The 25,113-nt window shown below is 35.4% G+C and overlaps 1 protein-coding gene across 2 annotated transcripts in view; it reads right to left on the bottom strand.

Moving 5' to 3' along the window:
* TBC1D23 (TBC1 domain family member 23) overlaps positions 1–25,113 on the bottom strand; it is a 36,185-nt gene that overhangs the window by 7,048 nt on the left and 4,024 nt on the right. Inside the window, exons 2-15 of one of the 2 annotated variants that reach the window (XM_039322454.1) lie at positions 21,954–22,065; positions 20,527–20,632; positions 17,610–17,814; positions 17,237–17,360; positions 13,568–13,692; positions 13,433–13,479; positions 12,460–12,563; positions 11,315–11,437; positions 9,302–9,394; positions 7,707–7,877; positions 6,880–6,922; positions 6,014–6,123; positions 4,891–5,033; positions 3,916–3,960 (exon numbers count right to left, since the gene is read on the bottom strand). In XM_039322454.1, the coding sequence (XP_039178388.1) occupies positions 3,916–3,960; positions 4,891–5,033; positions 6,014–6,123; positions 6,880–6,922; positions 7,707–7,877; positions 9,302–9,394; positions 11,315–11,437; positions 12,460–12,563; positions 13,433–13,479; positions 13,568–13,692; positions 17,237–17,360; positions 17,610–17,814; positions 20,527–20,632; positions 21,954–22,065 (1,551 nt within the window). The remainder of the gene's footprint in view (positions 1–3,915; positions 3,961–4,890; positions 5,034–6,013; positions 6,124–6,879; positions 6,923–7,706; positions 7,878–9,301; positions 9,395–11,314; positions 11,438–12,459; positions 12,564–13,432; positions 13,480–13,567; positions 13,693–17,236; positions 17,361–17,609; positions 17,815–20,526; positions 20,633–21,953; positions 22,066–25,113) is intronic. The other variant, XM_039322456.1, reaches the window with a different exon arrangement.

The raw sequence follows: 25,113 nt of genomic DNA, 5'->3' as shown, positions 1-25,113 counted from the left end.
GTGGAGGTGTGTTCTGATTGGTTAGGGGCTTGGCTGTGCTCTGATTGGCTGGGGGGTTGGCTGTGCTCTGATTGGCTGTGCTCTGATTGGCTGGGGGAGTGTTCTGTTTGGTTGTGCTCAGGTTAGTCTGAGTTGCAGAGGGATTCAAGATTTTGGGCTGCCCTGCCATTCCTTGGCTTCGCGTTCGTGGTCGTGCTTCCTCTTCATGGAGGGTGTCAGTTTGCTTCATGTATGGATTGGAGGGGTTTAAAGTGGCTAATGATGCAGCTGTGGTCTGGCTTCTGGTTTGTGGTCGTGCCTCATCATCGGTGTGGCTTTGGGTTTGTTTTTTGCGTGGATGTGTGGTGGTGACATCCTGTGTGGTTTTTGTGAGTGTGGGTCTGGTATCATTTTTTGTGTTAGGGAGTCGTTTGTCAATAAGGGCGGGTTTCCAAATGGCTGGTAGGCGGGAGGTATCATCTCGCTTGTTCATGCTGTGTGGGCGTTTTTCTATCTCGATGGCTTCTCTGATTATTCTGTTATTAAAATGTTCACTTTTGGCAATGGTTCTGGTATTTTTAAAGTCAATTTCATGTCCTGTGGCTTTAAGGTGTTGGACCAGGGAAGATGTTGGTTCCTCTTTTTTGACTGAGTTCTTATGTTCTTCAATGCGTGCACTTATTCTTCTGTTGGTTTGTCCGATGTATGTGGTGGGACAAGTGGTGCATGGGATTTCGTATACTCCTTGATTTTCTAATTCAATTTTATCTTTGGGGTTTCTAAGGATGGTGGATATTTTTCTGTTTGTGCAGAATGCTGTTTTGATGTTGTGTTTATGGAGGATCTTACTGATTCTGTCTGTGGTGCCTTTTATGTATGGGAGGAGGGCTTTGCCGTTTTCTTGTTCTTTGTCTTGGATTTTAGTGGGGGTTTCTTTTTGGATTAGGTTTGTAATCTTATTTCTATGGAATCCATTGGATGTTAGTACATTGGTGAGAGTGTGTAGTTCGGGTTTTAGGTGTTGTTCGTCAGCTAAGCGTTTTGTTCTGGAGATGAGTGTCTTGGCTACAGAGTTGATCTGTGCTGGGTGGTGGTGTGAGAGAGCGTGCAGATAGCGGTTTGTGTGTGTTTTCTTCTGGTAGATGGTGTGTCCTAGGGAGCCATTGGATTTCTTGTAGACTAAGACATCCAGGAAGGGAAGTTGGTTGTTAGCTTCTGTTTCCATGGTGAACTGTATTTTGGGGTGTAGGCTGTTGAGGTGTGTGAGGAAGTTGTCCAGTTTTTCTTTCCCATGTGGCCAGATTATGAAGGTGTCGTCTACGTATCTGAGCCCCTAACCAATCAGAACACACCTCCACCCAATCAGAACACAGCCAAGCTCCCACCCAATCAGTTCATACCTCCACTGGCAGTTAAAAGGAAGAAACAGCCAAGACCACACACTGCTGCTCGAGGCACGAAGCTGAAAGCACCAGCCTGAAGATGACGAATGGGACTTCGTCGAAACGTCGCCAAGACACTTCCAATTTTACGTGGGAGAAAACCCGAACAACCAAAGACCTACATACAAATACCCGCGAAAACCTCAGAAAACATATATATATATATATACATTGCTTACTGGTGTACACCGCTTAGAGAGTACTTGCACTTAAAGCGGTATATAAGTCTCATAAATAAATAATAGTTCAAAGGCCTCAATTCTTTTGCGCTCAGCCTTTCTTATGGTCCAACTTTCACAGCCATACATTGCAACTGGGAAAACCATGGCCTTGATTATATATACTTTTATTGGCAGGGTGATGTCTCTGCTTTTTAGTATGCGGTCTAGATTTGCCATAGCTTTCCTCCCCAGGAGCAAGCGTCTTTTAATTTCTTGGCTGCAGTAGGCTGTATATAGCTTTCCAGATATTATTAAATTACAGTTCCAAACTTCTCTTCTCACTGACCTTTGTAATTCAGCAACATCTGGAGGGCGACCCACTACACATCTATGTTTTAACAAAGTCAAAGGTTTCCTCAAAGTGATAATATATCAAGGCATGTTTGGGGACAAACTATTATTGGTTTCCAAGCAATGTATGCAATATTGACAGATAAAAAATATTTAAGTGTTAGTTTAATCTAAGAAATATCTCTGGACCAATCATAATATCAGATAATAGAACAGACTTGAGAGGTATAGAATGTGAACTATAGCATCTCCTCTTTTCAGATTTTTCAGATGGATCTTGTTTCTTGCTCATTCATTTTTCATCGATTACTGAAAGTGCACTTTATTACAGAAACTGAATGCCGTATTAAATAGTTTCATACTTCACACAAGTAGCCCATTCCAGTGTGTTATGCATACATTCTAAAAATTGCAATGCTGATTAGGTATAGGTAAAGGTATAAGTAAATCGCTGTTCGATCCACTTTTGAAAATTTCACTTATTATTGTAGAAATGGCTGCTAGAGGAAACAAATAGGTAACATAAGGAAGAAGAATGGGAAAACTGATAGGAAAACTAACATTTATCTTTATTCCTGAAGGTAAGTGCTTTTATTTTCTAGGAGCTGGCAGAGTAAAGTAATAGGAAACTGAACTGCGTAAAGAGAGACGACAAATGTGCCACCCAAAAAATCCAGATTAGGGGTGCTTGTTAGTAATTTATAAAGATAAGCATCTGTAACACTGACATTGTTCAATAAAATAGCTGGTATAAGAAATAAATATAATTTCTACTGGATCATTTGTGATTTACTATCTTCAGAATACCCACTGTTTATATAAAATAGCTTTAGGCAATAATTTATCCTTTCTTGCAACTGTTTTAAAATTTGCAGGCCCTCTTTATATGCTTTTAGGGCCTATACAATTCTCTATTTTTTCAGATTTCACTACAAGCCCAACATACAATAGTCACTACTTATGCAAGGATAATACTAACTGTGATTTGTTGTTTTAAGACTGATATGGTCTATTTATTTGTTTATTTGTTTGTTTGTGTGCCACCCATCTCATGAGATATATTAGTTTGATGGGCTTAAGTGTACTGCCAGAAGATATATGGAATATATCTTATGGAAATCATTATTGACGTGCTTAATAAGAACAACCATGACCTTTAGACATAATCTACTTGTTTTAATATAAGCATGATTAATGCAAACTATGGTTTGAAAACCAAATTACACATACCAGTCATTTAGGTTAGGAAGGTAGTTGTTCTCACACTTCATGTAAATAAATAAATACCTTTAAGGTAATTTGCTGTTGTAAGCTAGATATTCAGATGACATTAAATAAAGCCACAATTTAGAAACAATAATCCCATAGTCAATTGCTAAATTTACACAGCATAACAATTCTGGCTATTTTAACTTGTCCATCCTCAAAGGATATTTCTTCTTGCATCGTGCCTGTGAAATCCATTTAGTTTTTATTATATTCTTTCAAAATTCTTATCTATGTTACTTAGTCAAAGCATCAATGGCAATGTAATGGGCCATAAGAATATACTTAAGGGTATACTTTTTAAGATATTGTTGAAATGTATTTTAATAATGAAACCTCTTCCATATCAACTTTTCAACACTCATCTAGAATCTGATTAACCACAGAATCCCATTTTGTTGAGTAGGATTATCAAAAATGTAGTTGCATTTTACGGTTTAGACAAAATAGTAAATTGTGGCTAATGTTTCTGTTTGATTGCATCATGCTGCAAATGAGGAAGCATTTATTACCTATGCATGTATCATCTATAAATGAATATGAATATCTCCTGTAAGCATAGTATTTTAAATGTTTGAGCTTGATGTAAAGCATTCCTAATTTAAAAAAAAAATCTGAGAAATATTGACAGTGTAACTGATGCTTACAAAAAGTATGAAGTCATGCTAAAAAAGGAGAAAGGCAGTTTTGCTCAGACAGTGTTGCACGTGGCTTACCGCAGCATACTTGCTCTATCAGGCCAGGGAAGATTGAAAGAAATTCTATAGCAAATTGGGCAGAGGACAGAATAAATAATTACAATATATTAAGAAACTCTTAGGTCTTCCCATTTGGAATTAATGTTAACAATATATATACCTTAAAGTTCTCCATCATAAGATGTTTTTTATGTTTTTAAAACAAAGTATTATTATGATTCGGTTCTGTTACTTTTTGAATTAATCCACTGCAGGAGAAATGGAGTCATCTAGCACGTTTGTCCAGTACTGGTTAAGGTATTTTTTGACTGCCCCAAGGTCACCTTCTTGACTTCTATGCCTAGGGGAGAATTAGAACCTGAGTTCTCCTGACTCCTAGTCCAGCACTTGTACCACAATACCCCAATGGCTTTCCTGAATACGTGTATATGTGTGTCTATATGTATCTGAGATGTATGTACAGTCCCACACACATGGATGCACAAAGTACACACATATATATTCATATACATCCACACACACATCTCCTACAGCACATAACAGGTTACAAGGTTCATGATCATAAGAAGGATTTATGAGAAAAGTATTTGGAATAAGAAATGAGAAATAACAATTTTCCAATTTAAAAAATGTTGTTGCACATACGTTTATTAACACACAGGGAATAATTTTAAGGTCAAGCCAATAAACCTCTTCACAGTAGCATAACACAGTCGGGGAGAAATAAAAGGTGTGATTTGACATGCAAGAATATTGGCCAGAAATAATTTATATGCAAAGTTCTGTGATCTGAAAACTGTGTTCCTGGAACATTCCTTTTTTCCCCTCAAATTCACCAATCCAGACCCACATTATCATTTATCAATGAAATCGATGAGGAAGTAATTTAATATTTTAGATATAATCACTGCATTCTAGGAGAAAGTGAAACATTCCAGAGAATTCACATTTCTGACCCACAATCCCCATAATAAATATGCCAATATAACTCACCTATCTACAGGAGTTGAAGTATTTTCAATAAAACTAATAACTTTTTCTTTCACATTTACAGATTTTGTCTTTAAAGCTTCAGTCATCTTGTTTACCAAAGACTTGACACCTTTTCCATCATTTGATCCATTTGGAGAATCACCCTAAAACAAAAGAAAGTTTCCCAGTAAAACTCATCTATATTCCATAACCACCCAAATCTGCACTTGAAACAAACACCATTTGTAAAAAACGAAAGTGCACAATCTAAGCCCGCAGGGGTACACATGCTATCCCCTCCAATGTGCTTCTGAAATTCGCTTCTGAGTTGTAATTTTTATTTCAAATTAAGGAAAAATATTAAATCCACTAGGTACCAAACTAACAGCATTTAGTGAATTTTAATTAAAGTTTAAATAAAGCAAGAATTTAAATAAAGAAAATTAGTTTTTAAACATTTATACTTTCTGTTGTACCTCTACCAGCTTACGTATGGTCACAATACATGAACTATTTAGGTTGTAACATATAGAGCATATATTTTGGCAAGTCTTGTTTCTGTATTTTTCTCTAAAAATAAGAAAAAATAAATAAAATAGTCTATATATTTATTACCACATTGGCTATTCCTAGTGTACAGGCAGCTGGAGATGCTGCCATAATTTAATTTATAACATGGTGCTAAGGCATCACATTTCTTTTTCTTTTAACGAACCTGTAATCTCTTGCATTGGGTGGAGCTGGGGGAAATGAATGCAGCTGAGCATTTACTAAATGCCCTTCCTGTCGACTACATGGGAGTTCGCAGCAGAAATTTTCTCATTGCACCCAGAGAGAGAAATATCTGCCGCTACCTAAGATCGAACTCACAGCCTCCTGATTGTGAGGTGAGAGCTCCAGCTCTAGGCCACCACACTGCTCAGCTAAGGCATCAAATTTAAAGTAGTGATAATTATCATTTATGTCCTTTATTAAAAATGTGTTAGCTGGAAAAGGTTTTACCGCCCTCCTTCTGACTTTTGGCAACCTAACATCTCTTTTCTCCTTCAATGCATATGATATGTTGTTCTATATTATAAACAAATAAATACAGTCCCGAAATATTATATCAAAAGCTAAACAATTTGGTTTAAAAAGCACTCACATCAACTAAGGAGTTAATACTATTTTTTGAGCCTGAAGTACTAGCAATCCAATGGCCATATCCATTTTCTGGTCCTTCAATGTTAATGTCGGCTAAGTGCTGTTGCAGTGCTACAAATAATAATAATAATAATAACAATAATAATAGTAGTAGTAGTAGTAGTAGTAGTAATAGTCAATCTCATTAAAATGTAATAAACTAACAGATGTATATAAGAATACAAGTATATAAATAATAATGTTAACTAATGCATGCAATAAAGTGCTCAAATATGCTAATAATTATGATGCATTCTGTAAAGCACCATATCATGTAAAAGGCACCAGCTACAAATTCAGTTCTATCCAAAAACTGCACAATGAAAACTACTAAAAACTGCCCAGAATTCCTAGGAATTGGGTGGCATATAATAAATAATAACAATAACAACAATAATAATACAGGGTTTTTTGTTCAATTTTTTTTCTAATCATACAATCTTGCTTAAATTTAAGAATGATTAGATCATAAGCAGTGTTTTGAACTGGGAACTATGAGAACAAATATGTGCACATTAATACAAGAAAAAAAAGATTTAATTTCTGACAGACTGTATGTTAGGCCAGATTAGGATTAAAACTTTCAAAATCGAAAGAGGTTATAGATCTCTGGGCAGTGCAGCTTGAAATATACATCCTAGCATATTATAGATACTACAGCTAGTCCCTGACTTAACCCTATTATGGTCGTAAGTCATAATGGTCATCAAATGGATCACTCAGATGACCAACTCGATTTTATGACTTTTTTTGATGGCCATTAAGCAAATGTTGCAATCATTAAGTGAGCCATGATTCGCTACTATGTTAGTTAAAGGAAACTCTTACCCATAAATCCACCTTTAGCAATGCTTACATATTCTTTATTTTTCTGAAATAAGAAGATTGGAAATCACCAAGATGAGATTAGCATATGGATTTTTTTTTTTAAACAAAATAAGTGTAACACAAAACAGCCTTAGTACACGTTTCAGCTTGAAGAAGCTTCACTGGAACAGGTCAATAAGTCTTATAATTCCCTTCTTAAATAAGAGTGGGCCTTTTTCATCAACAATAAACATTTCCTCCTTTCTCAGCCTAAGGACCAATCTAATGCATTTGAGAGGTGCAATATTTTCAAATTCATTATATTGAATTTATAATATAATAATATTAATATATAATAATATAATATATAATAATACAATGAATGTAACATATAAAAATTTAGAATCTAGTTTCTTTAATCTGTATCTTTTAATATAGAAGCGGCTTCCAGTGGCAGAAACAATAGAAAAAATTAAGGTAGAAAAAATTCTATCTTAAAAATCTCTCTTGCTCTTAAGGGACTTTTCAAGCCTAGAATTATGTTTTTAATATTATTAAAAACATTAATGTTTATGGTGAACACACATAACAAAATTTACCTCCCATTATTATAGACAACACATACAAGAACAATATATTGTGCAAACTTTTCACAATGCAGTTAACTGTTTGACAGGGAATTTATATGCAATAATCCAAACAGTTGGACACTGTATCTATGAAAATTAACTGCAAATATTTTTTCAGTATAGGAAGGATGGGAATATTACCTAATGAATTGATGGCAGGAAAGGAAAGAAACTAATTACTATGTTTAGAGACAATATGTGATAGAATTTTAGATATACCTGTAAGAAATGTGCAAGTACCATGTTCATGTACATATCTTCCTCTTCTCGACCACTACCCATGAAACAAAGGTGTTCTCCACCAGCTATAGAACCAGATTCAATTGATTGTTTTTGTGCTTCTAACAAAGATTTCACAGACTGGGCAAATTCTGATGGGTTCTGAAGCATCTGTAAAAGAAGACAATAGTAGAAATCATTTCTGCACATCTGTTCAGCTGATCATTTAATTCTAAATCATCACTTTAAAAGCACGCCAATATATTTAAAAAGAGAAAAATAATTATCAGCCAGCTGTTAAGAAACTGTTATAACTAATTCACTTATTATATTTTTCTATATCTAAACTAAACTACATTTTGGAAAAGTCAGCTACATAAAAATCTATAGATAAAACGTTGTTGATATATGCACCTTGAAAGTAATGTAATCAGTATCAGATTTCAGTGTGGAAATTGGATTAATCTCATCTCATTTTTAAGTGAGTAACTTCCTCAGTAATTTGTGGGAATGCTGTAGACATAATGTAATTTGAATTCAGCAAAGAATTTTTATCAAGTTTCCCATGAGATTTGATCAGAAAGCTAGTTAAGTAATTAGCTGGGTGACAGTAAAATCAAGTGAACAAACAACTAGCATAAAAATAATATTCAGAGTCTTCATCAGTGGGTTCCTCATTATTATAGGAGAGAGGGTAAGTATCCCAGTGATCAATCCTCAAATTTACTTTTCAATATTTCACTTTTGTAAAACATTTAGGCAAGGCATGAAGAAGTCTCACAATTGTACAATTACTTACAAAAAATTTACATAGCAGTAATGAAAATATAATGCTTTAAAATTTATTTTATCAACAAGAATAAAATAGAAAGCAGAAAAAAGAACATCCAACACTAACAAGAAAAAAAAATTATTGTATACAACCCCCCCCCCCCAATGTCAAATAGATGTAACATTAAACATAAAGAATCCACCCTGGATGGATGCTGAAAAATAAAATTTAAAAACCTGATAGGTTCTCCTCACCTTACATAACAGATCTACAAATAGTTATAAGCTTTCCCCTCCTCTTTTAACAAAAATACTATATTAAATAAAAAAAATTCCAGATGAGGAAGTCTCTGTCTAATAAACAAATTGACCCAAAATCTAATCATAACATATATGTAAAAAAAAAAAATAGTCAGTAGGTTAATGTGAACATTACACTAATCTTCAAATCCCTGTTAACCACTGTTATTGTATTTAACGCATAGAATATCCACAAACAGCTTCCAGTACGAAAAATAACTACTGAAACATGAAAGTATAAAATCAACAGCTAAACTGAACTAAACGTTCAATATTCTTGAATCTGTATCTCCTGCTATGCAACTGGATACTTGCACATACAATACAGTATCCTGTCACCATTCCTTATGCCTTGCTCCAAAGCTGCTTATCAAAAGCAGAAATGGGGGATGCTTACATGGAAGATTGCAACTAAGAATCTATTTCATTTTCAGAATGTCATCTACCAGCAATATGATACAATCTTTGACTCTATCCTTCTAAAAAATTGAAAGTAAAGATATTAAAGCTGACAGTTTACTTACTAAATCAGAATCTAAATGAAATGCAGTTGATAAATGGCCAGCATTGTATTGTTCTGCAGGGCGACAATCCACCACAAAGAATCTTACACCTTCCTAAAACAAGAATATTTTTTAATAATGTCAGTTGATAAGGCAGAGAAAATGCAACACAGTTTAAGATAATTTATTTATGCTAACAAAATCATGCAGCCAACTACTTTAGCCAAGGGTTATACTTTAAAACTGTGCACTTTGAAAATGCTTTTGAAAGATTGTTTCAGATCTTACATGAGCTCAGCACCTTGGTGCTAGTTGTTAAAATCATCTCCCTCCCCCCCCGGGGGGGGGTATTATGCAAACTATAGAAGAAAATGAAGATGCCTTCGCCTTATGAAATCCATGCACAAAATTTAATATCACCCCTAAAGGAGCAAACACACTTTTTTTTCCAGGCACAGATAGAAGCCCCCCACAAAAGTCACAACTTAGGTAAATAGTATTGATAAGCTCATGCAAGATCTACAGCATTTCCTTCAAATCTTGTTCGAAGTGTCATAGCCCTATTACACAAATTCCACTGTTTTTCCATGTGTTTGGGTGTGGGTGTTGAATATTTTTTTGTTCCTTATTCTTTCCTTATTTCACACAGTTTTTGGAGTGTTGCTGAATTTTAAATGTCATTTGCTAGATGGCAAGCATATACAACATGTTTTAATACGTATACGACTTTCTGGAAAAAAAATTGGATTCTGGTAGGGGTTTCCACCATGTATGACAATTCTAAGTTTCACAGTTGCTTTCATAAAGTATTAAACTTCAAATACAATAATATTATTATTAGCCACTCAGATGTTCTAACTTTAGAACATAGCTTATTCAATACATGACACTATTACCTCATTCTTCTGCAATTACAGAATTGCTTTGCAGTGAGATGGACAACATATAAATTTAATAAATATCTTTTACTGATTTTTAAAAACTAGTTATGATTATAACAAATATGAAAATAAAGACATTTAAAGGAAAATAGTGTTCTTGATACTCACCAAAATTATCTGAATAAATAAAAATAGCATGCTTTCCAAACAGTTTATGCTTGTTCTGTTGCCTATATGAACTAAGAACTGCAATTCTTTGAGCCAATAGATCATTTTTGAAAAATAGTGATGTGCAACTATTTAGATCCAAAGTAAAAAAATACTTTTTGGGGGACAGAATTATGCTTGTCACTGTTGCTGGAGCCTTCTTAAAGAAGACAAGTATTTCTCTGAAGTCACATGGTAGTCATACAATCCCAGAAAAATATGCAGATCACCACACTTTGTTGGCACCTCCTTACTATCTGAACTCAAATGGGTATATTCTTGGGATCATAGTACAGAGTCAAGAATATGAGTTTAGAAGACTAGGCAAGAACCATTATATAAGCCAAGAGGCTGAAACAATCTTTAATGTTCATGAAACAAGAGAATATTTGGAGGAACTCTGGCAGCCCTCCCCCCGCCCGATTCACTGGAGATGAAGAGGGAGGGAGAGGAAGTAAAGTGTAGTCTGGCTTGAAAGATTTGTTATTATAGCCTATCTTAATAAAGCATAATGCAATACTTCCCATGGAGTCCATTTCTTTATCTGCTCTACAGCGAATAAGAGACATCTTCTGTGTGAAACCAAGAAAAGGTGCATCTTTAAAGTAGGAGCGGATAAATGCAGAGAGTCTGCTTATATCCCACATGAAGCACATTGGATTCAAACAGCTGGGTTAGCAGAACTATGTGTTAGAGGCCCTGATACGTTTTCTTTTTACAGAAATAAGATATTTAATAAGATAAATAACTACTAGTTCCCATGTGAGAAGTACAGCCTAACTATATTATCTGTATATAATGTTGAGCTGATAAATCAAATCATTAAATCACAGCAAAAATCAGAGATTCAGATTAGTCTGATTTGCTAATATTATAATATTCTTAAGATACACTTCTAGATGTAGCAATGATTTTATTTTTTCCCATTTTGGGAATACTTACTGACCCCTTGTTGTTGATTTGCCTGAAGTATCTCTGATACTGAAACTGCAAGACACAAAGCTTGGCTCAAGTCTGAGTCATCATCCTTTATACCCAGTAAGCTGCTGCCAAAGAGACTGTGATTTTCCTATAACAGTAAAAAAAAAAATTGTTATGATAAATATTAAAATATATGTAAAGTCAGCACATTAAGACCATGATCTTTTTGTAAGCCCTTAGATAAAACTGTTTTATAACATATATCAGGGCTCTTCAAACTTGGCCTTTTATGACTTGTGGACTTCAACTCCCAGAATTCCTCAGCCAGGCCAAGTTATATACATATGATTTTCACATATTATTTGCAGGATTATACCTCGGTTTAATCACATTCTACATCTTTTACATTTTTTTTTATAATTTTTTATGGAAGTTGTGTTATCCATAAAAGCAGGAATAAAAGCCAGAATAAAAGGTGAACATCTTGTAACATGCCTCTTAAGCCTCAGCAGAGCAATTTGTTTTCCAGAAACTTTTAACTGGGTAGGAAACAATGTAATATTTAATTGTGCTTTGCTTTTGATAGCTGGGAGTTAATGAAACATTTTTTTGTGTTGGGTGATATTATGAATATACACATGTAGTTTGCTACCAGCTCTCTCTCTCTGAGCCGTGTACAATAAAAATATGAAGGACATTTGTCACCATTGTTTTCTGGAACATTTGTTTCCCAACCAAACGTATATGCTTAGTAGTTCCTGGTGGTCTCTCATGTAAGGTACTCAAACCTGACTAGTACTAGCAAAGTGAATGGAAACTTATGTAGTTTTGAATCAATGTTTTTAAAAATCATTTGGGTTTGGCAGAAATTGCTATGGAGTTCATTTTAAGCAACAGCAATCAATATTGAAAGAAATGCTGGGCATGCTATTACTTAATATCTATGATATTAAAGTCTGCCATTCTTATTGGATTAATTCATTTAATGAAGACTTAATGTAATTATATTACATATTTATTCCTCATGCCCTCATTCCAAATCTAACCCTTTAACTAGTCCACTCTTGAAATTTAAAGTACAATCATGCTGCTAAGATTGATGACAATATTAGTACACATCATGTGGAGGCCACAGAATAGAGAAAACAGCTCAATGTGCTTAGCAATTACCTTTCTGAAAGAAATTGGGGTCTTGCTACAATAATATTGTGCTAGGGAGAAAAGGTCTTCTATATCTTCTGTTTCCAAACTGGCAGGAGATTTTTCAAGAAAGTCTGAAATATACAAAACATTACATCAAGTATTACAAGATGATTTTTTTAAGGCACAAATCTATGTTATTATTCTCTTTCAATCAATACTTATATGATTTTGTTCATGATCACGTTTCATAAAAATGGCTTGTATGATGGATAATATAAAATCTCATGTAATAAAGGAGCAAAATGCTGTTGCTAACCCAACTTAGATGCTGCTAATGGCAAAGAGAGAGATTGTGTCCGGTGACCAAAGCAATGTCTCCTTATCTTGTAATGTTCTTCCACATTACACAAATAACTGCAACTTCACTTGTTCCTGGAACTTGATTAAAAATTCTCAGATATGGGGAAGAGAAAAAGAGTAGTAGCAAAAAATTGTTCAAGATGTAAAGTAATAGAAAGAGAAAGGAATATATTAAATGCTTGGCATATGAGCACATATACATATTAGGATTCAATGGGCTTGTATTCTTTGCAGTAGCTCGACAGATTTAATAGTATATTTCCCCAAAAGAAACATACAATTTGAGATAAAGAAACCAGCATATAAGAACTGAATGGACAGATAATAAAAATGTAAATGATAGAACAGTTAACTGGAAAGAATTCAGGAAAAAAAGCAGACCAAAAAAAGAGGAACTTTTAAACTAAAACAATAAGCACCTTTTGTAATCATTTTGCAGAAAAGTTCTATGATACAGTAGTCAAAACATTCCTGCATTTAACCACCTTTTATTTTTGTGTCTGAATTAGTTCAATGTCAGCTATGTTAACTTTGTACAGATTTTTTTTAAAAAATATATGAAAATTTAGTCTTCCACATATCAGTAGGACTTCAGTATTACTTTGCCTAAATAGCAGTATATTAAAGGTGAAGAACTTACTCATAACATCTTCTTTAATATCAGATTCTGGTGCCAAGATCATTTCCCTGAAAAGGCAAATGGAGAAACATGAAGCAGGTATAAAAAGAAAAGAATTAAGAGTAGCAAATAAGCAATTTAATGTTATATACTCACTTAGCATTAACAAGAATGATAAGCATTAAGAAATAAATGAAGAATGGGTCTGCTAGCTGAAAATATCCATCCCATATTGTTTGGGTGACTTCATCTGTGCAGTAAGTTGAAAATAGGGACCCAAGCTGAAAAGTAGATGAAAAGGAAACTGAAGCAAATTTTAGTAATATAATTATATTTTAAAACTTTAAGTGTACAATTTCAGTTTGCAATTTAAAGTGGGATTGATGACTTCTACCTCCGGATCACGGCACTTTCAGCCATACAAAGAGCGGTCGCTCTTCGTTGGCTGTTTTCTCTCTACCGGTAGACCCTTATGCGGGTCTTAAATCTCCCTGGAGGGGCTACCACCGTTGAGGAGGCTTTTGCTTGGCTGTGGTGGAGTGGCGGCTCCCCCTACAGTCCGAGCTAACTCTGTAGGGCTGATGGAGAAGAAGATCGGTCAGTAAAATGGCCGATCACTTCGCTGTGCTAGCTGAAGTCAGAAAATCATCTAAGCATAAAGAACCACCGTGGTGAATCCGGGTGAGACCTTTCCTCTCTCTCTCCATTCTGAACTATTTTTCCTGCAAAGAGCTTGCTTTTTAGATGACTTCCCTATTCTAAGAAAGCAGCTTCTGTCTGTTTGGGGAAAAAAAAATACTTTAAACAAAACTACAGATTAGCACTTATTATATTTTGAACTTTTTGGATATTGGGCATCCCTGGAAAGATTCCTAATTTAGAGCATTATTTTACTTACTATACTGAAGATATTTGCTTTTTTCTGTCTCTTTCGTTGTCTTTCTTAATGAGATAAAGGCTTTTAACATGCAAAGAAAAAGCTTTCTATAGCTTACTGAGGACATCTTGTGATGAAAATATTTACTGCAATTCTAATGTCTTTGGTGTTTGGAGAACACTACTTCAGGAGTGAAGAAAAAATAAAGGCTTGGAAACAGCTGTGGGTTGTGTTTGTGATTTAAAAATTCTGGAGGTGGATGTATATGGACTCTTAATAAAGATAGTTTCCACAAAAAGATTAAAAGGCTCTTTTACTATGGAAATAGAAGACTTTTATCCACAGCTTGACTATGAGCTGATATTGGAAAAAATATTGGAAATGACAGAGGAGATGAAGTTATGGAGAAAAACTAAAGGTTATTTTTCAGAACCACAAGCTGAGCCTCAAACTTTAATAAGTTCAACTTATAGGCCAAGAAGAAGCATATATGCAACAGTATACACAATCTGAGATGGAAGAAGTTACTGATCAATTGAATTCTGGACTGGATTATGAGCTGATATTGGAAAAAATATTGGAAATGACAAAAGAGATAAGTCATGGAGGAAAACTAAAGACCATCTTCTAGAATCACAAGCTGAGCCCCAAATCTTAAAAGACCAACCTACAGGCCAAGAAGAAGCATGCAACAGTGTACACAATTTGAGATGGAAGAACTCACTGATCAATTGAACTTTAGAAAAATTCTGGACCCAAAATCCCAGACTGAGACTTTAAATAACTACTCTATAAATCAATTATCTACTACAGAGGAGGATATTTCACAATTCTATGTACAAATCCAGAACTTTGAAGATCAAAAAATGACTATAAGTGAAGTTCTCCCATTGCCAAAACTAACAGGAATTGACAGCCAGATACGATTGATTGAAAGTTATGGCAACTTGGATAAGCAAGCTGAAATTATAATATGGAATAAAATGGACTACATTGCTTATATGATACTGGAAGAAGGGGAAGAGAATTTTGATCAGATCGATTTGTTGATAAACATTAGTACTCAAATACTGAGATTTGATGACATAGATGCGACATTACGGGAAACCAGCTTGGTATAGAAAAAAAGCCAGATTTAAAAATGTGATTTAAAATTTTAATTATTGGGTCAAAAAGGCTTTAGAAATTTGGACTGATTTGACAATCTAATTGAATAAATGAAAGCAGTAAGATAATAATTGGTGTAATAATATGTTTGTCTTAGATACAATAGTTAATTTGGCTGAGAGTTAAATTTTACTTAACAGGTCGAAATGATTTTTTTTTTTTACTCTGTTTATATAGAAAACTATTTTGTAATAGCAGAAGAATTAGAGAGATCTATGATAAGAGAAGAAAGGGTATTAATTAATGATGTATTAAATTAAGAGATGGAATATATGTGAAAATATTAAAATGTTATTCTTGGAATATTATGTGTGTTGTAGAAGGGATACCCAAAATTTTATTAATATGTTTGTTTAAGATCAATTGGAATATTTTAATTGAAATTAGTGGAGCTTAAAAGCAGGAATGATTTATGTAGATGTAATAGTAGGAAAGATTCTGTGGATTGACTGAATTTTAAGAAGAAATAGATTAAACTAAATTTGTTATATCATGTGAGGAAATAGAGGGGGGAATTTTTTTTAAGGTATTAATTTTAGTTATATATATATGACTTGTTTTGCTATGATTGATTACCCTTTCACCACAGTGTTTTCCTGAGCACTTTGATGTTAAAATTAAAAAAACCAATAAAATGTGTATTAAAAAAAGAAAGAAAGTGGGATTGACTATATATATAAATTTGCACAAAATTATCACTGCACATATTTCAAACATATGCTTGCATTAAACAATATTTTCCTACAAACCTGGGCCATTACAGAATACTTAAAGTTTGAAAAAATATATAAAGTTCTAAGAACTGGTCTCAGAAACCTGAGAGCAAAGAATATGCCCTAGCTTTTAGTTGTAACTTTAAAAGACAGTAGTGTTTATGATTTAGGATAACAAAGCAATCTAATACATTTTATTTCTTGAAATTGCTGGCTGAGAAACAAGCCAGCATATGCATGATCATATGCATTTTGGTTTTTAACAGAAGTAAATAGGGGATGTAAAGGTAGATTCAACTCAAATTAGTTTTTAAGTAGTATATTTACTAATATAATATTTCTGAGAATAGAATACACGGAAGAGCTTTATAAATGTATTTACAGTTGATCAGCTTTTTTATTAAGTGCAGCCTACTTCTCAGCTAAAGAGATTAAGCTACAGGAACATTTTAAAAATAAATTCTGATTACAAGTAAATTTTAAAAATCCAAAAAATAGACATTTATTTTATATGAAATATAAGTGATTCATCTTTATTAAATAGGGCAGACTAACATATGGAAATTAAATATACTTCTTTATAAAACCTTTGCAATCACAGAGTATAACTAGTTCGATTGCACCTTACATAAAGATTTGAAGTATCCACCTATTAGAACAAAGTGACTTTCATATTAATAAGCCTCCTTCTTTGTGTGTTTTCTTACATGGCTAATACCAGATTAATAGAAAGATCATAATAGCATTTCAAGGAAGTGCAACAAAAATAAAACTCAATATCTTTTACTTCTTGGGAGAAATTACCATTGTTAATCAGACATTTCTGCTTGTCTGTTATGGGCCAACGTAAAATAATTTCTGATCAATAGAAGGACCTCTTATGAACAAGTGAATTCACTGTAAGAACTTAATATCAGAAATCAGAATCTTATAACATCCTATCTGTAGTAGCTACAAAAAATTGTGCAAAAATGCATTCTTTTTGTTTAGGAGTTGTTACCAAGTATGTGAAATTTTCTGTTATAGAACTTCACTTTTCAATATGTTTTCCTACTTTCACTTTATTACCCAGTTGAGTGCATATGAGTCCGGCGTCATCTTTTTTGTGTCCAGAAATGAGCATAGTTCTGGTTCATGATATTGGAGGAGCAGCCTAAAGAGGTGAAATGGTCTGCCTTTCAGAAAACAGTCCCTAAAAGAAAGCAGTGATATAAGCAGATGAAATAAAAGTGATTGTACATTTTAAAAAAAATCTGTATAAATGACTTTATCATAAAGATTTGTGACAAGCAAAAGATCAGAAGAATTTGATCTTCATAGGCTTATGATTAAAAAAAATCCAAACAAAAATGCCACCTTGATAAAAAAGGAAGGACAATAAAGGGGTAAGGTGATATTCATAAAATAAAAATTAAGATTAAATTTAATGCTCATACATTACCTTGGAATGTATTTGTTCATGATAGCATAGAAGCAGTTGTACAAGTCACTTCGTGAAAGTCGAAGATGAACCAAAGGTTTAAGGAGATAGGACCAGCTAAGGCTAGAACTGTATTTAACATTACGAGATTTACAATAAAATGTAATCACAGATTCAATATCCAAAAGTAATACTGACTTCTCCTCCTCTGGTACTGACAGCTGATCTAAAAAGAAATAGTGCAAAAGTTATGCATTATACACCACATGCATTCCTTGATTGTATTAGCCTGAGACCTTAGTCATTCCCCAAAATTGGCAAATGATAAAAAGAAATAAAAACAAGAACAAAAACAAGTTAAGAACAGTTCAGCTGATATTTTTTAAGAAAGAAAAATCTCTAGCACCAAAGGATATCAAACCATTTTCCATGGATATCAGAATGGGGCTCTAGTCAGTGGTGGGATTCAAATAATTTAACAACCAGTTCTCTCTGAAATCAAGAACCTTGTAAGAGGTGCACACGTAAAAACCAAGCAAGGGCGGGGGAAAGCTGCCCCATGTGCTTCGCACCTGCTTACTTCAGGGCCCCCGCACCCAAGCCACTCCCTGCTTGGTAACCTCCCCCCGCTGGTTCAATGACCCGGCTGCTCGCCCTCCTCTTCCCTTTCACTTCTCTCCCAAGCCAGACTGCCATGCTATGGAGGATGGACTTTACCCAATCCCCCTCTGTGATTTCAGAACCAGGGGAAGTGATGGCGAAAGGCTCTGCCGCTGCTGCGCAACAGCCGTGTCTGCTGCTGGAGGGGCTTTCTTCGGTCCCCGCCACTTCTGCTGCCCCTGCTTCACCCTGCAGATCACCAGTCCGGCGGCAGCTGCCTCCTCCTTCTTTTCCGCCAGCTCTTCCGTGGTTTGCACCGTCACCGGCAACTTACTGTAGCTTCCTTCGCCTCCCCAGGTATCCTTAAGTCTTCCTTCCTTCCTTCTTCTGGTCCGCACTTTCTTGCTGCTATGCATCAGCGGACCTCTCCCTTCTCCGTTCTGGAAATGGCAGCCCTGTTTTCTGCCACTTTCCTCCCAGCAGAAGGGAAGAAAGGAACGATGCTTCGTATGGAAGGGTGCTAAGCTCCGGGAAAACTACTTCAGCTGGAGTTGGCAAGGAAGACCAGGCTCCCCTTCCCCAATGGTTCTCCAAAGCCCTTAAGGAGCGAATCTGTTTCCCTCAGATTTAGCCTCGGCACCTGCTTTGGATAGCAAACAGAAGAGCTTTGTTCTTTTCCTCCAGGCCCTTTCAAATTGCCCCCCACCCCCACTCCTTCGCTTTTCTGTCTTAAAATCCAGAGCAGATACTCAGCTTCTTACAAAAATCGTACCAGTAGCTACCGTATCCTCAGCTAGTCAGAAGGAAAACATGTCTGCTCTGGATTTTAAATTTCAAAGGGCCTCCTGGAGAAAAAGAACAAAGCTCTTCTGTTTGCCGTTCAAGTGGGTGCAGAGGCCAACCCTGTGGGAAGCAGATCTGCTTCTCAAGGGCTTTGCAGAACCATCGGGGAAGGGGAGCCTGGCCTTCCTCACTCAGCTCCAGATTGCATAGTTTTCCCAGAGCTTAGCATCCTTCCATACAAAGCCTCCTTCCTTTCTGCTGGGAAGAAAGCAGCAGAAATGGGGCTACCATTTCCAGAACGGAGAAGGGAGATGCAGGGTAGGGCAGTAAGAAAGTGTGCACAAGAAAGTGTGCTGGCAGTGATGGAGGGCTGGTGGAGGGATACCGGGGCTGGAGGAGGAAGGCTGCATGGGAGGCTTATGCAGATTTATCATAACCGGTTCGCCGAACTCAACAAAAAATTAGGTATTGGTTCTGCTGAACTAGCTGAATCCCACCACTGGCTCTCGACCAAATTAAGCTCTTTCACCAACTGTTGTTTACTGAATGTCAGCATTAGTGAAAACTGTTTTGTGAATAATACCTGAGTAATAGCTTGATAGGATCTGACTGGGTAGAAAGAGACCTAAATGGAATCCCAGGAAGACACAGTGGCTGCAAACTCAGAAGCTAGATATTTATAAAATAGCCCTTTTTTGACTCTTGAGGGGGTTTCACTCTGTCAGATAGAGTTGATTCACAATCTGGAGATTCTCTGGATTCATAGTTTATGCTTGAACAGCAGGTCGAGTCTGTGGTCAGAGAGCCTTTCGCTCAATTATATCTTGTACACTAGCTGTGACAAGACATTTCACTTTCACTTTCATCCCTTGTGCGCTTACCACATTTTGGTTGGAGTATTGCCCTTTGATCCACTTGGGCTGGCCCTGAAGACCAGAATCTTTGGTTTGCTTAATATATAATGGCCCAAACAATTATGGGAATAATTAATTCACTACTACTGAAGCTGCATGGCTACCAGTTGCAATTCAAGTACTGTTATCATTTTAAAGTCCTACAAGGTTTAAAAGCTAGACATCTCCAAGGCCACCTTCTTTGAGATGAATCTGCCTGTCAGGTTGTATCTAATATAGAAGGGTTGCTAAGGATCCTAAATCTGAAAGAATATCATTTATAGAGACTCCATGCTTGAATTCTCTGTCATGGTATCATGCCTCTAAGAACAGCATATCCCGGAATATTTGGACCAGCTCCTCCCTATTACATTTTAAAGAAAAACATTTAGCAATGCTTAACATGCTGTTATTCAAATGGTGACATATCAGATTGACTTTTTATACTTCTATTTTGCATTGTTACATATAAGCAGCTTGGAGTTGTGGAGAGCCATATAACATTAAATTAATATAGCATCTCTGTACAACATTTCAAGCAGACTTAACACAAGTATTTGAGTTTCAGGCATCTCAGGGATTGGATAAAAACATAATTATGCAGAGAATAAATATTATAGATGGTTTTCAGTTTAACAATCAAAATATTATTTCAGACTTACCAACTAGTTCTTGACAATCTTTGTGTATCAGTGATTGTTCTGGCAGATCTAAACAACCATCCCAAGATGCCAAACTGTCTCCTTTCCCTACAACATTTAATGCAATCTAAAAATAAATATGAAAGAAAGTAAGGAAGAAATATTAAATATCTTGACGCAATTAAGATATGATTCTTAAACCAACCTTATTAAAAAAAAGTATTCCAAAAGATATTATTTCACATATATATAGTGAAATCATTGACAACTGGCTTTTTATAATGAATGATGCAGCCTTTATTATTCTTGAAGAATCTGCATTTAATGATATGTAAGAATTGTTGATCAAACTGAATGTATGCATTCAAGTAACGTGTGACACTCTTTAAGTTAGTATTTGAAATGTCTTATATTTCCTACACTTTTCTTTATTTATTATTGAAGTAAACTGTTATCTCTTGGGTTTAAAGAGAAACTGCAGATATAACTGAATAAATGTTACAGTATTTCAGCACTTATTTAAAAGAAAAGCCATTTCAGAAAGCATGTGCTAGGACTGGAAATATAATGTAATGGAAAAGACTGTAATTAAACCATTTCCCCAAAATTATTTTTGTATTTGAAATTAAATCCTCCCAAGGTTACTCTTCCTCTGAAATCAAGATCTTTTTACTGATGCTGCAAAAATAACTTTGATACAGTTATGCTACATCAGACATGTCAAACTCACGATGTCACATGACATCGCGCAACGTATTGGGACAGTTTTGCCATTGCCGGCAATGGGGTGGGCGCAGCTTAAGGATGATGCATCCGGCCCACGGGCCGGCCGTTTTACACCCCTGTGCTATATGGATCAAGAAACTTTCAAAGAAAGAAAGATCAAAGAAGCACACAGATCTTCTCCAAAACCAGTTACATTCTCAGATTTCCCTTTTTAAAGTAACAGTTTGGCTATGTTTTATTTATGTAGTGCATAGTTTGACTCTAAAAGGGAACATCTTTGTACTGAATTTGCATTTGAAATGATTTCCTTGAAACACAGATGGCAATTGCAAAGTTAATTAAGTAAATATTGTTGATGCATTGGTATATACAGTTTATATGTAAGATGAAATATAATTATTACAATTATTATTAGATTTATATGTCCTATCTTCAGATAGCTTACATAGCAATCTCTCCTCCAATGTTTCTTCATAACAACAATCATGAGATAAATCAGCTGAGAGCAAAGACTAATCCAAAGTCATGAGCAAGATTCTATGGCTAGTTTTAAATCTTCATCTTTCTGATCAAATACCTTAACTGCTATATCACTTGTCACTTACATACTAACATTCATCATTTAAAAAAGAAATAAAATGATTCAACATGTTGTTCCTATCTTTTCTCAACTACATAACTCAGGAAAAATATCATTTTCCAATTAAGTAAGAAAAGTTTACCTTCCAAACTTTGGCTCTTAGATGTTCAGGCAGAGATCTTCCTTGGATGATATTTCTAACTGTTTCAAGATCACAGCCTCCTTCTTCCAGAGCTTCTGCAAGGTCATTTTCCCTACAAAAATTGAGTAAGATTATATGTAGTTTTAAGATAATGGCGATTTCAACTTTTGAAACATATCATATCTTAGTACCAGCCTTATTGCACATAATTTGAATCATAAATGAGTAAGATGAATCTCATTTGACACAAAAATATCTTTATGGTTTAAACTTAACTTCAGTGGATATTACTTCTAAAGAAGCACTCAGATTGTGTTCTCATTTTACATCTAAAAGTAATTCTATAATGCTATTAACTTAAGTTTTTAAAAAATGGAAGCTAAGCTCTTAATAAAAGTTAAAAACACACATTCAGCTAGAGAGAAGTTCCTGGAGGATGGGCTCTAGCAGGAGTTGGAAAGCTCAGAAGACTAAACCTCTGGTCCTGATGACCAACACAATTGGATTCTGCAACATTACCCTGGGACACTATGTTTGCCTTCAGTTGTAAAAGTTAAAAAGATGTGCCTTGAAAATGGTACCACAAAACTGCTGGGTGCAATTCAAAGTCCTGGTAGTATTCTAATAAGCCCTTCATGACCTGAATCTTTGTGGGATAAACTCCCCACAACTGTTTCTGCCCATTCAATAAGATCTGACAGGGTTGGCACCCTGAGTCCCATCACTTAAATTATTGTCTCCAATGGGAGCTTGAATTTGTGCCATATCTGCCTTTGTCAGTCCTTTTAAGAGGCCAGCACAAGGATTATATGAATGCAATTTAATTGTTTTAGGTACAATAACAAAATTTTAAAAGTCTATTCCTTCTACCCCATCTTAAAGAAAATAAAGCTGGGCTATTTCAAGTTTCTTTATATCAGTGGTTCTCAACCTTTTTAATGCCGCGACCCCCAACCAGCCATAAGTCGAGGACTACTCAACCGGTCGTAAGTCGAGGACTACTCAACTGGTGCAGCACCGTTTGCAGAATGGGACTTTTGGCGGGCTCAGCAGGGCAGAGACAGCCTGGACAATTCCTATTGGCTTTTGAAAGCCAATAGAATTAGACTCTATTCAAGAGAGTCTATTCTATTGGCTTTCAAAAGCCAATAGAATAAAAGGGAGTAGCACAGCTAAGGAAAAGGGGAAAAAAATGGCGGACTGCATTGTTTGGCGACCCCTGTGAAATGGTCGTTCGACCCCAAATGGGGTCCCGACCCACAGGTTGAGAACCACTGCTTTATATCATCTTTTCCAGGACTTCCTTTTTCTTTACAGTATTTTCCCTTCCTTGTTCCTATCATACTTTCTTCAAGATTCTCTCTGCATTCCTTTATAGCCCCATGGAAGCAAATTTCCCCTGTCTCCTGGCTTGTATAGCCCAACCTGCTAGCCTTCAAGAAAGAAATTAAGACCTGTCTCTTCCAGTAGACTCCAACTTAGTTTTATGTGTGGTCTCACTAAACACCAGCAATGGTATAATAAATCTGATTAGTTTAACCTCCCAGCTTGTTTGTTATTTAATGCTTGTTTTCAATAATTTAATAAAACTGCTTTAACCCTTCATAAACCACACAAATTATCAAACAAGTAGCCTTAGAAATCTTATTACCCAAAAAATGTTTTTGAACATTTAGTTTTCCACACATCTACACACAAAGCACCACATGCTATAATGTCTGTATTGTAATAGTTTTATTTGCAACTTTTATTGGATTTTTACAATGCCCCAAATGGTTTTAACTACTGCTACCAGATAGTTGCATATTAATTAATGATTAAGATAACAACATGTGATAAATGCAGGAAATATATATAAAAAGAAGCACAGACAAAACAAACTATAATGTATTTCTTTTATTCAGAGAAGACTATAGTTTATCTGCCTTTTAAATCAAGCTGCACTGTATATATTACTATTGATTAGGCCAAAATATATTATCTCTTTCAACTGTGCTTTACTAATTTCATTAAAATGACCACTTTGTTTAGAACAATTCACTATCAACCCTTCATAGCATTAGAAATCAACTATCTAAAACCAACAGGTTATAGTCAATAGTTGTGTCCTGCTTCTGGAATATATTCTTCTTCTACGCTACTCTGCTCCAACAAGATCTAAGCCAAGAGTGGGTACTCTTGGCTCAGATCTGCTCCAAATCACTGATGGACATTCTTGGATAAAGGATGAACAAAACGTTCAATGACATAGGTGGAAACAAATTTAAGAATCTCAGAATTAAAATTCCTATAATGAAATTGACATGTACAGTTCTCTAATGCATATCTAAGAGAATGTAATCCAGGGCTATAAAATGATTCAGATTTAAAGAGGAAAAGATGATTCAAAGCATAAATGTGTCAGGGTACAAATCGTACTTGTTGATAACACCTAAATAATATATGTCAGTGGTGGCGAACCAGAGGCGGCACTCAGAGCCCTTTCTGTGCGCCGTCGCCCAATCCTAGGCCTTCAGCTGAGTTTTATAAAACCTTTTCGCTTTAGGCCTCCGCCATGTGCAAAAAAAAAAAAGGTTCAATCAATCAATCAATTTCAACTTCTCGCGAGAAAAAAAAGATCTTGCAAAGTTGGAATTGATTGATTGATTGAACTTTTTAGTCCCACCCAGTCTGCCGTTACCACTGTAGCCACACGCACCCAATGGGCCACACCCACCCAATGGGCCACACTCACCTGGCACCCAACGATACATAAGTGGGTTTTGGGTTGCAGTTTGGGCACTCGGTCTCTAAAAGGTTCGCCATCACTGATATATGTCATTTTCTAAGTTTGTACAGCTGAGTTATGTAAGGTTGAAAAGAGAAACAGCTTCTTTATTTGAAGGAAAGAATCATACAGGTATTTCTTGACTTATGACCATGCATTTAATGACCTTCAAAATTATGATAGGCCTGAAAAAAGTGACAATACTGGTCCTTGCACTTACAACCATTGCAACATCCCTGCATTCACATTATCCAAAATTGGTGCTTGGCAACTGGCATGTATTTGATAGTTGCAGCATCCTTGTCTAGCTCCAATCTAGGGTCACATCTGTGACTCTCCCAAGGGTCTTCTGACAAACAAAGTCTGGAAGAAGCTGAATGTAATTAATGACCA

This window comes from Crotalus tigris, unplaced genomic scaffold (genome assembly GCF_016545835.1).
Source record: "Crotalus tigris isolate CLP2741 ecotype Arizona unplaced genomic scaffold, ASM1654583v1 scf7180000024115.3125172, whole genome shotgun sequence".
NCBI classification, from domain to species: domain Eukaryota; kingdom Metazoa; phylum Chordata; class Lepidosauria; order Squamata; family Viperidae; genus Crotalus; species Crotalus tigris.
This window is presented reverse-complemented; position numbering and strand designations above follow the sequence as displayed.